General features: G+C 29.0%; 1 protein-coding gene across 1 annotated transcript; it reads right to left on the bottom strand.

Annotated features, from left to right (window-relative positions):
* Positions 1–6,740: 6,740 nt before the first annotated feature.
* On the bottom strand, positions 6,741–12,935 carry LOC133325404 (uncharacterized; the record flags this gene model as incomplete). Its single annotated transcript, XM_061534174.1, has 4 exons — positions 12,835–12,935; positions 12,731–12,786; positions 7,079–7,257; positions 6,741–7,000 (listed from the first exon to the last, which is right to left on the bottom strand). Coding segments are annotated over exons 1-4 (596 nt in total), but the record flags the coding sequence as incomplete, so codon positions are not given.
* Between the last annotated feature and the right edge of the window lie 368 nt (positions 12,936–13,303).

The following is a 13,303-nucleotide window of genomic DNA, read 5'->3' as shown; positions in this document are numbered from 1 at the left end:
AAAATAATTTGTGGAAAATCCACACCTATTAAATACCCTGAAACAAATTGTGGAAAATCCACACCTTTGGTAGGGCCTGAAAAATAATTTGTGGAAAATCCACACCTATTAAATACACTGAAAAATCATTCGTGGAAAATCCACGCCTATTAAAAACCCTGAAAAATAATTTGTGGAAAATCAACGCCTTTAAATACCCTGAAAATTAATTTGTGGAAAATTCATTTGTGGAAAATCCACGCCTTTGGTTGACCATGGAAAATATTTTAAAGAAACCACGCCTTTGGTTGACCATGGAAAATATTTTTTAAAGAAACCACGCCTTTGGTAGTCCCTGAAAAATAATTTGTGGAAAAGTCACGCCTTTAGTAGGCCCTGAAAAAATAATTAAAAAAAAAAACACGCCTTGGGTAAACCCATGCCTTTAGTGGACACTGAAAAATATTTTTTAAAGAAACCACGCCTTTGGTAGACACTGAAAAATATTTCTTAAAAAACACGCCTTTGGTTGACCATGAAAAATATTTTTTAAAGAAACCACGCCTTTGGTAGACACTGAAAAATATTTTTTAAAGAAACCACGCCTTTGGTTGACCATGAAAAATATTTTTTAAAGAAACCACGCCTTTGGTTGACCATGAAAAATATTTTTTAAAGAAACCACGCCTTTGGTTGACCATGAAAAATATTTTTTAAAAAATCCGCGCCTTTGGTTGACCATGAAAAATATTTTTTAAAGAAACCACGCCTTTGGTAAACCCTGAAAAATAACTTTTAAAAAATCCACGCCTTTGGTTGACCGTGAAAAGTTACTTTAAAAAAATCCACGCCTTTGGTAGACCCAAAAATATAATTTTTAAAAAATCCGATAACATATTAATACTTACTTCTGTCCAAAATTTCCAAAATAATTATAGTAAAAAACAATTGTTTTATTTTATTTCTGTTTGATAATGGCATTTTATTTAGGGATTCTTCTTTCTTTCGTCGTTTCTCTTCAAAAATCATTTGATAATTTTTTTCTTCTTTATTGATTTTTTTTAATTTTTTGTTTTTAGTTTTTTATATATTTATATTATACATTGTATATATATTTTTGTTTCATTTGTGGGGAATATATATATAATTTGTTTTTTTTATTATTACTGGATTTTTATTTTATTTATTATGTTTTTTTTTTTTTTGGTTACCAATGGAAATGCTTTTTCAATTTGTTGCTTTATAAATAATACTAGGATTTCTTTCATGGTATTGTGTTTTTTTATTTTTATTATTTTATTTTGCTTTAAATATTGGCAATCGATTTATTTTTCTTTAATTTGTTTTTTACTATGGAAATTGAACTTGGTTTCTGCACACATTTAAAGGTTGTTTTTTTGGGGTTTTGTATTTTATATTTTAAATTATAAAATATTTAAAAAAAAATTTGCATACTCTTATATTATAATCGGGTTTGGGGAAATTAAAAATAAATTAAAATGTTATTTTGTTTCTCTTTTTATTTTATTTTAATATACATTTATAATAAATTTTTATTTGATTTGTTTTTTTGTTTTTTTTTTTGGCTTGTAAATAATAAATATATTTTTTATTATTATTTTTTTAATAATTAATATATTTTTTATTTTTATTTAATTATAGTTAACATTACGACGTGTGTTTCTTTGTTTAGTTTTTTATTTTTAATTTTATATTTATTATATATAATTTTTTTTTCTTATCCCTAAAATTGTTGTTTTATAACTTCTTGCTATGTATTTGTTTTTCTTTTGTTAAACATAATTGAATTTTGAATTCAGTTTTTGTTTTCCAATTTATTTTTTGTTTAGTTTTTTTTTAACATAAAATTGGCGTTTGTATTTTTATTTTTAATGGGTTTTATTTGTTTTCTGTTGGTTGTCTTTTTTTATTTGATTTTCTATTTATTTTTTTAATTTTTTATTACTAAAAAGTATGAAAATTGTGGTTTAAATACAAAAGCTGATAGTTAGGGGTTTTGTTCTTCTTTACATTAGTTTATAATATTTAGTTTTTTATTTTTTTCTCTTCTCTAACATTATGAAATTTTATAATACAATAGTAGTAGTAATAGTTGTTTGTTTTTGGCCATTTTGGTTTTGTTCTTGGTTTTTTTTGTTTTTGTTTCCTCTCTGACACACACATACTTATTTCAATCTACAAAATAATTAAGCAGTTCCTCAAAATTTTGGTTTGTTGATTTGTGGAAGGGGAGCTTTTTGTCGTTTTACAATAAAGTAAGTTTTTCATTTTTTTTTTTTTTTTTTTTGGTTATGGGGTTTTGGTTTTTATTATTTATTTTAACTACTTCCTAATTGGAGTTTATTTGTTTATGGGGTTTATCTTTTTTAGGTTTATTTTTATTATTTTTTTTTTAATTTTTATTTTCATTTTATTTCCTTTTTATTTATTTTTTATTTTTTTCATGAAATAAATTTCAACAACATTTACATATCATCTAAATGCCTGATACATATCTCCTTCCCTGTTCGCTTTTGGGAGGGGAGTGGGATTTATTTTTTTTTATAATTTTTTTATGAAATATTGAGCAAATTTGTCTTTGTTTGTATGTTTGTTTTTTTTTTATTTACATGGCAGGGTTCTTTTTTTGTTTGTATGAATTTGATTTGTTTGCAAAAAAGGGTTCTTTAAAAATAAGCAAATAAATGGGAAATTATGCAGTTCGGAAAATAATTTGATTTAAAACATAATAATCCGCACCCTGGATATTGGAAAATATTTTTTAAAAAATCCACGTCTTGGGTAGATACGCCTTTGGTAGGCCCTGAAAAATAATTTTTAGAAAATCCACGTCTTGGGTGGATTCGCCTTTGGTAGGCCCTGAAAAATAATTTTTAGAAAATCCACGCCATTGGTAGGCCCTGAAAAATAATTTTTAGAAAATCCACGCCATTGGTAGGCCCTGAAAAATAATTTTTAGAAAATCCACGTCTTTGGTAGATCCGCCTTTGGTTGGCCCTGAAAAATAATTTTTAGAAAATCCACGCCTTTGGCAGATACGCCTTTGGTAGGCCCTGAAAAACAATTTTTAGAAAATCCACGCCTTTGATAGACCCTGAAAATGCCTATAATAAAAACAAAAACCACGATCCATCCAGATATTCAATAAAAAATAACCTTATAATAGCCCTCTTTTGGTAAAAAAATATTTAAAACTTTTCTATAAAATAGAGCTATTCTGGAATTTTTAGTTTAATAGAAGAAATACATTTCTCCCTTTTTTATTGAACTACATCTCTTCCCCTATCCAATAGTGAAAATTTCATTCTATTACCTCCATCCATTGCCGAGTTATAGTCATTTGAAGTTGATCATGTGAGAAAATATAGCTGCTATACGATTCTGTTTGCCTGGTACGGCAAATGGGAAAACTGAAGAAATTGCCAATCCACAAAAACAGAAAAATGCAGGAAGTGCTGCCAAATTGTTTTCTGCATTTTGTAATGCCTAAAAGTATACACAATATTTCGCAAATTAACATTCAAACACAAAGCAACCAACTTGGCAACACGTCTGGATTTTTCTGATTTTGTGGAATTGCAGTTTCTTCAGTTTTCCCATTTGCCGTACCAGGCAAACAGAATTGTGTAGCAGCTATATTTTGACACATGATCAACTTCAAATGGTTATAACTCAGCAATGGATGAAGGTATTAAAATATAACTTTCACTACTGGATAGGGGAAGAGATGTAGTTTTTATGTAGTTCAATAATTTAGGGGAGAAATATATGTCAGTTGGATGTTTTTTTTTAAATTTTACTAAAAATACCATGGGTGTACATTTTTTAACAAATATTTTATCGACGTTGCACAAGAGCAAGGATTATTTTAAGAATCTTATTTTTATATTTTAATGATACACACAAAAAATACAATATTTCACCAATTCAATAGTGAACGTTTCATTCAAATATATCCACTCATCACTGAGTTGTGGCCCTCTGAAGCAGGACAATCTGGCAACACCTCTGCCATTTTCTGTTTTTGTAGAATTGATATTTCTTCGGTTTTCCCTTTTGCCATACCAGGCACACAGAATCGTGTAGCAGCTATATTTTGACACATGGTCAATTTCAAATTGCCATAACTCGGCGATGGATGGAGATATTAAAATGAAACTTTCACTATTGGATAGGGGAAGAGATGAAGTTTTTATGGGTATCAATAAATTACGAGAAACAAATATTCGAAGAGGGCATTTTATTAATTTTACTTAAAATACCACAGGTGGACTTCTTAAAGGAAATTTTTATGTACCGATAGGTTGGAGACTTTTTTAAGAATATTTTTTAATAGAACAAGAATTAGTTAAAGAATATTTTTTTAACTGTCAATAGAGACTACATCTTTTAAAAAATATGTTTTCAAGTATCAAAAAATGTTTCTGAGTACTGATATTGGGAAAATGTTTAAAGAATATTTTTTTTTAAGTTCCTATAAAATAGCAATTATATTTTTTTTTTACTAAATATTTTCAAATACCAAAAGAGTGGGGATTATTTACAGAATGTTTTTTTTTCAATGCCAATACAGGGTTTGTTTTCATTAATTTGTTCAAGTGCCTGTAGAGCTTGGATATTAAAGGATTTTTTTAAAACCTAATATGAGGCGTGGATTTATAAAAAAATATTTCAAGACCTAATATTAGGCGTGTATTTTTGAAATAATATTTTTCAAGGCTTTAAAAATGGATCGATTTTTAAAATTCATAATATGAGGCGAGTATAAATAAGTGGTTCCCTTTTCTGCCCCACACACCTGATCTGTCTAAGAAGATTTAAAATATTTTTTTGTTAAATTTAGCATAGCAGCATAGAAAATAGATCAGAATATTTAAGTAAATATTTTTTGTGGACAAATATTCAAAATGTTATTTCACAATTTATTTAATTATTTCGTAAAGAACCCATAATTATGTTTCAAAAAACTTTTATAAATAAAATTATATATAAATAATATTTGTTTTCTTTATTATATATATTTTGTTTAACATATTTCTCTTTATAAACAATTTCAGATTTTTATTTTTTTTTCGTCATTTTCTAAATACTAACACATTAAAAATAATTTAATACAATTGTGTTTTTTTCTTTTTTAATTATTTTCACATTGGTTTTTGGTTGGTTGGTTGCTAATCATCAAATGGAAGGAATTGGTTTGTTGATGTATACAAAAAATAATTACTTAAAATTTTACATTATATATTTATTATAAAATTATTAAAAATAATAATAAAGTAAATAATTTTTATAATTTGTTTCTTTTTAACTTACAATAATATTTTACAAAATTTTTGTGTGTGTGGGTTTTTTTATAATTTATTTATTTTTTTATTTTTTTAACAAAAAAATCAGTCATTTTTGATTATTTTACTCATTTTTTTTCTTTGTTGCTTTTGTTATATATTTTTTATGCAAAGTTTTAATAAACAAAAAAACAATGGAGATTTTTTGTTTTCATGTTTTTAAAAAAATGTTTGGTTTTAAAGTAATTTGTTTATACATTCGTTAAATTTGGCCAGTTTAGTTTTCGTTTTATTTTTCAAATATACACATTTTTAATTGTTATTATTTTATAAACGGAATAAAATATAATATAAAATGTAAAATTAAAATTTAAATTTACAAAAATATATTAATTGAAAATATTTTTTAATAAATAAAAAATATTTTAATTAAAAAAAAAATAATAATATGTTATTTCAAGAATTTTTTATTTAAATAAATTGAATATTTTTATTGTTAAAAAGATAAACAAATTATTAAAAAATTATTTTTTTTTTAAAAAAATAAAAAAGGTTTTTGTTTCTGTTATATAAAAAATAAAAATTTATTTTTCGTTACAGAAAAATGTATTTATATCGAAATAAAAAAATATTTTTTAATTTTTTTAATTTTTTTTTAATTTTTATTAATTTTTTTTATTAAAAAAATATTTTTTTTTAATAAATAAAAATATTTTTTTTAATAAATAATTTTTTATTTAATTTTTAATAAAAAAATATTTTTTTTAATAAAAAAAATTATAAAAAATATAAAAAAACAATATTTAAAAAAAATAATAAAAAAAATTTTTTTTGTTAATAAAAAATATAATTTAATCCTACAGAGAGGAACTTAAATAATTTCCTTACTTTTCATAAATAAATTTAATGTTTTTTTTTTATTTTTAAAATATATATGTAAATAATTGGAGGGAGCGAATGGGAGAGTATAATGATAGTGTTTTAGAGAGAGAGCTATTTAGATTTTTTTTTTAATTTTTCATTTACATTATTAAATAATGTTTTTCATTGCATACATTTTTTTATTGGGAAACATTTCTTATTACATTTTTTTATAGTTAACTTAACAAAAATAATTTACTTTAGAGTTTTTTTGCTGCATACTTTAAGGGGTTTCCTTTTTGTTGTTGTTTTTTAATATCATACGATAGAGCTTAATAGTAGACACAGTATAGTAAGTATATAAATAGTTAGGTTTTGCATTTTTTTATTCTTAATTAAAAATTATGTTTTTTTATTATTATTTTACCATAGCATAGTTTTAGGCTTAGAAATTACAAAACTGAAAACAAAAAAAATTAAAAACAAAAAATTTAATAAATTATTCACAATTTAATTGCTATTTCTTGTTCTTATTATTCTACCTTTCCCCCATTTTAAATAAAAAATCTTAACCACAAGAGATTTAACGCATACCAAAATGAGCCCCATTGAGCTCTGGCCCCATTAGGATTACCAAATTTGGGAAAATGTATTTCCTCGGGTTGCCTTAGTTCTTCCTCTTCTTCGTCGATGACATTTGACAGAGGCCTATAGCGTAGGGTAAAATTAACTTTAATTACCGCCTCGGCCACACCACCGGGCGAGGAGACAATAAAATAGAAAGTGCGTGGAACTCGTTCGTGCATACTGACATAGGTTAGGCGGGCTTCTTTACAGAAGGGGGTGGGTAGATCCTGTAAGAAAGGGGAGAGAGAGGAGAAAATTGAGTTTGGAGATATATTTTTTAGTTTTTTGTTGATATTAAAACTTACCGTAAATCCATAGGCCAGCACAGTATTGCCATATTGATTTCCGGGTGTATAGACCCGTTCGCCATGCAGCCATCTTGCTGCATGCGCCGGAGGATTGGCACAAAATTCAACGGATAAATGCAATGGTGAACCGGGATATGCAACTGGTGTGGTATTGCGGGCCAAAACGGTGGGATGACCTAAAATTAGCAAACAAAATATTTTCGTGATTAAAATAAAGAAAAAAAAATATTACCAATAATTTTAAGGAATATTTGTTCAAGGCCAGTGGATTTTTTTTTGAGAGTCTATATACAGTCGTGGATTTTTGAAAATATTGTTTCAAGGTATACTATTAGGCGTAGATTATTAAAATATATTTTTATAGTTATTTTTGAAAATATTGTTTCAAGGTATACTATTAGGCGTAGATTATTAAAATATATTTTTATAGTATACCCTTAGGCGTTAATTTTTTAAAAAAGTAGTTTTTCAAGGTCTTTCTTTAGGCGTGGATTTTTAAACAAAGTAGTTTTTCAAGGTCTACCTTTAGGCCGGGATTTTTAAAAGTAGTTTTTCCAAGTCTACCTTTAGGCGTGGATTTTTAAAAGTAGTTTTTCAAGGTCTACCTTTTGGGCGTGGAATTATTAAAAGTAGTTTTTCCAGGTCTACCTCTGGGTTTGGATTTTTTAAAGTAGTTTTTCCAGGTCTACCTCTGGGTTTGGATTTTTAAAAGTAGTTTTTTTAAGGTATACCTTTAGGCGTGTTTTTTTAAAAGTAGTTTTTCAAGGTCTACCTTTAGGTGTGGATTTTTAAAAGTAGTTTTTCAAGGTCTACCTTTAGACGTGGATTTTTAAAAGTAGTTTTTTTAAGGTCTACCTTTAGGCGTGGATTTTTAAAAGTAGTTTTTCAAGGTCTACCTTTAGGCCGGGATTTTTAAAAGTAGTTTTTCAAGGTCTACCTTTAGGCGGGGATTTTTAAAAGTAGGTTTTCAAGGTCTACCTTTAGACGTGGATTTTTAAAAGTAGTTTTTTTAAGGTCTACCTTTAGGCGTGGATTTTTAAAAGTAGTTTTTCAAGGTCTACCTTTAGGCGTGGATTTTTAAAAGTAGTTTTTCAAGGTCTACCTTTAGGCGTGGATTTTTAAAAGTAGTTTTTCAAGGTCTACCTTTAGGCGTGGATTTTTAAAAGTAGTTTTTCAAGGTCTACCTTTTAGGCGTGGATTTTTAAAAGTAGTTTTACAAGGTCTACCTTTTAGGCGTGGATTTTTAAAAGTAGTTTTTCAAGGTCTACTTTTAGGCGCGGATTTTTAAAAGTAGTTTTTCAAGGTCTACCTTTAGGCGAGGATTTTTAAAAGTAGTTTTTTAAGGTCTAGCTTTAGGCATGGATTATTAAAAATATTTTGTCAAGGGCCTAAACAAGTCGTGTATTTTTAAAAAGAAATTTTTTACCCTTTTTCTTTGTTTCTTTTTATTATATTGTTTTTAAATGCCACTTAAACTTCAATTAAAATAATTTTTATAGATAGCATTTTTTAGCACATCCCCTCAATTCAAACTTCCTGCTTCCGAGCTCTAACAAAAAAAAAAAAAAAACACAAAACTCTCCTCCAAAATGAAACAATTTTAATTTTTCTAATATTTTCCTAGCATACAAAAGCCGACAAAAGTTTCAAATTCAAATATTTATTCATGAAAAAAGAGCTTCATTTCCATCATCCCAAAAAACTCCAAAACAGAAAAAATTGCCAACAAAATGAAGATCAACCAATACGAGAACAAATTCAACACATTATCCCTGATGACTAGTCATATTGCCCATCAGCACATCCTCCTCCCTCCATTCTAAACACCCAGCAAAGCAACGAACTTTGCAGACAATTTTTGCCAAGCAAAAATAGATTCCATCACCATCATCAGCAGCATCCATTCAAAATTTGCAATGAAGAGAGATGCAAAGGGAGTTTTTCGAACTTTTGTCATGATATGTTTTTAATGACTCCTATTTAATAGCTTTTCTATTCAAAAAGCTTGCACACATTCACACCCCCTTCTCCCCAATTGCTATCTGTGAAAATTGTTATTCGACTACCAACCAGCCAACCATATTTTTGGGGCCAACCAACCAAAAACGAGACACCCATACAAGCGTGTAACCATAGTCAAACGGAAATGAGTTCTGAAAAAGTTGAAAAGTACCGGATGTAAGCAGTAAAACAAGTTGTCACACAACTTGTTTGTAGTTGTAGACTTCGACTTATGCACACACACACACACACATATATGCACTTTATTATACGTATACAAAAGAGCAGACATTATGCATGTATAATAATTGTCCCTTTTTGCTGTAGTGGTGGTAGTAGTAGTAGTTCCGCCATAGTAGTGAAGTATACGACTGTGTGCTGCCATTATTGGAGATAACATTTAACTCTAATTTTGCCAAATGTCTACTCTATTCACATGACAGCCGGGGACAAATTATTTGAAATGTTCGCATTGATGCTATTTAATGTGTTGCGATTATTTCAAGGATTCTTAAAGATTTAAATGGTGTGGATTTTTTGGAATTATTTTCTCATTTATTGAAAATACATCTTCATTTTTTTTAAATTAAATATATCTCTAAAAAGCGGGAATTGTTTAAAAATGTTTGTCAATATCTACAAATAGGAGTGGTTAGGCATAGTTTTATAAAACAATAATTTTCATGGCATATGGTTTGGTGTGTATTTAAAAAATTGTTTTTAGTGGCTTGATTTTAGGCGTTGATGCATTAAAAATGTTCTTCAAAGCCTACACACAGGCGTGGATTTTTAAACAACTGCAAATAGTAGCGGATTTGAAAAAATCAAAGACCACTAATATTTCTCAATGCAAACTTTTCAAAATACTATTTTTTAAATCCATGACTTGAAAAAATATAAGAATAAACGCGGCTAATTGTAAGCCTTAAAAAAATATTTTTAGAAAAATCGTCGCCAATAAGTAGGCATTAGGATATATATGCCTTTGGAAAATCCACGTCTTCAACTTGGCAATACAACATATTTCTAAATATTTGAAAACTAATTTTTTTTTAATTTATAAAAAATAAACGCCCACATGTACGCAATGAAAAACCAGTAAGGAAAGTAGTAAAGTCGGACTGGGCCGACTATATGTTACCCTTCACCACTTTCGGTATATTGTACATATGTACCCTTACAATTGCATGACAATGTTCACTCAAAGGAACCTACTCATGCCTTTCTGCAACCTATGCTAAATTAAATTATATTCAGGCAGATTTAGTGTCGTCTGCATAGCAAAATTAATACACCATATTCGATAAGTCGCATTTTTTAAAACTTAATCTCAATCAGACACCCGTTCGAAATACATATGGAAGCTATAGCAACATCTGCACAAATTTGAACAAAGGGTAATAACGTCATTCAAGTCTCAATTTGAGACGTTGTGCAAAATTTCGTGTTAATCAGACAATAATTGGGAGTTTGGTGCACCATTTATGTAAAATCGGACGAAAATATATATGGGAGCTATATCTAAATCTGAACCGATTTTCACGAAACTTAACACACATCATTCTACACTTATTTCAGTACACTATGCCAAATTTCGTGAGAATGGAAGGATATATAGGAACTTGGCACACATTATGCTAGACCCAATTCAGTACGCTGTGCCAAATCTCATGCATATCGAAAGACCTTTACGAACTTTGGTGCCCAATTTACCATAAATCGGTCGAAAATATATATGGGAGCTTTATCTGAATCTTAACCGATTTTCACGACTTTTAACACACACCATTCTAGACTTCATCCAGTACGCTGTGCCAAGTTTCGTGCAAATCGAAGTATATTTAGGTACTTTGGTACACCATGTACATTATATCGGACGAAAATATATATGGAAGCTATATCTAAATCTGAACCGATTTTCACGAAACTTAACACTCATAATTGTAGACCTAGTTCATTATACTGTGCCAATTTTCGTGCAAATCGAAAGATATACAGGGACTTTGGTACACCATTTGCATTAAATCGGTCGAAAATATATATAGGAGCTATATCTAAATCTGAACAGATTTTGAGGAAACTTAACACACATAATATTAGACTATATTCAGTACGCTATGCCAAATTTCGTGCAAATCGAAACATATATAGGGACTTTGGTACACCATTTACATTAAATCGGACGAATATATATATGGGAGCTATATCTAAATCTGAACCGATTTTCACGAAACTTAACACACATCATTCTAGACTTAATTCATTACGCTGTGCCTAATTTCGTGCAAATCGAAAGATATATAGGGACTTTGGTGCACCATTTACATTAAATCGGGCGAAACTATATATGGGAGCTATATCTAAATCTGAACCGATTTTCAGGAAATTTAACACACATCATTCCCAAATTTTGTGCAAATCGAAAGACATATAGGGACTTTGGTGCACCATACACATAAAATCGACGAAAATATATACGGGAGCTTTATCTAAATCGGAACCGATTTTCGCGAAACTTAACACACATCATTCTAAACCTAAATTATAGGGCTGTACCAATTTCGTGCAAATCGAAATTTATGTAGGGACTTTGTTGCACAATTTACAATAAATCGGACGAAAAAATATATGGGAGGTATATATAAATCTGAACCGATCGACTTAGAAATCTACTTAGTTAGTGATTCTATTCATATTATCAAAAGGAACCATGTGTCTATTTTGTTTCCTTTTGCCTGTTACAAATATATGCACACAGACATAATACACCGTACCACAGTGTGGTGAAGGGAATAAAAACGTCCGCCCGTCCAATATAATTTGTAAACACGATACAGGCCACCGTTATGGACCAATCTTCACGAAATTTTGCATGTGGGATATGTTCTGGTTCTGGCGAATGAAGACCCCTATTGTTTTGTGGAAAGATCAGTTAATATTTAAATGAAATTCTGGCTGTTGCTAACACTATTAAAAATAAGAAATCTTTCGGAATAGACAAACTTTCTAATTTCACAATTCTTAAGCTTCCAACAAAGGCCTTTGAATTTCTCACCATTATCTTTAATAACTGCATTTCAAACGGCTATTTCCCAGAATCTTGGAAAGTCTCTAAAATTGTTCCCATAAAGAAAAAACCCAATAATGATGACATATCTAATTTGAGGCCTATATCCTTGTTATCTAACATTGGTAAACTTTTTGAAATGATTGTACGTATTAAAATGGATGTAGGAGTCACTTTACCGTATATACCTAATTCACAGTTCGGGTTTCAGAAAGGACATTCCACAGTTGATGCAATGACTAAATTCACAAATGATATCGTTCTGAACCTTCGTGAAAAGAAGTGTACCGTTGCAGTTTCCCTAGATGTTGAGAAGGCCTTTGATCATGCCTCCCACTATGGAATATTGACCAAAATGATAAGAATTGGATTCAGCCCTGAGGTTGTTAAATTATTTAAGAGCTTCGTAACAAACAGAAAATTTTGCGTTCTATATAAAAATCAAGTGTCCGAATTGTCACATATAAGCTCTGGCGTCCCGCAGGGATCTGTGCTAGCACCGCATTTGTACAACATCTTAATGTACGATTTCCCTCATACCCAAGAAAACGCTTCGGGTATTCTGTACGCTGACGACTCACTTTTGTACTCACACCACGAGTCACCAGTTTGTGCTACTGACAATATCTCACAATACCTGCATAATGTTAAGCAATTTTATGATGAATGGGGAATCAAAATTAACACTTCCAAGAGCGAAGCAATTTGCATTAGAAATGCATCTGGAAAATGTAAACGTTCTGTAGTTCCCGAGAGTAAGAATTTAAAACTGGCATTAAATGGCATTGAAATTCCCTTTAGAGACAAAATTACGTACTTGGGAGTAGAGTTTAACAAACTATTTAAATTTAATTCACATGCTAGAAAAGCATTAAATAAGGCCCGAGGAATTTTTATTTTATTTTTGAGAATTCTGAACAATAAAGCTTTGATTGCAAGTACAAAATTAATGTTGTACAAGACATGTATAAGGCCTGTTATTTTGTATGCCTTTCCTGTCTGGTTTAACATATCACCAGTTGTTGTGAAAGAGCTAGAGGTTTTTGAGAGAAAAATTTTGAGACTTTGCATCGGAAAAAATTTTATATGTGTCAATAAGAGATATTCGAATAATTTTATTTATGAAAATTCAAAATTGCAACGTATGTCTACCT

Source organism: Musca vetustissima, unplaced genomic scaffold (genome assembly GCF_032173495.1).
Source record: "Musca vetustissima isolate MV318-11 ecotype Yass unplaced genomic scaffold, APGP_CSIRO_Mvet_v1 utg46677, whole genome shotgun sequence".
In the NCBI taxonomy this organism is placed as follows: domain Eukaryota; kingdom Metazoa; phylum Arthropoda; class Insecta; order Diptera; family Muscidae; genus Musca; species Musca vetustissima.
This window is presented reverse-complemented; position numbering and strand designations above follow the sequence as displayed.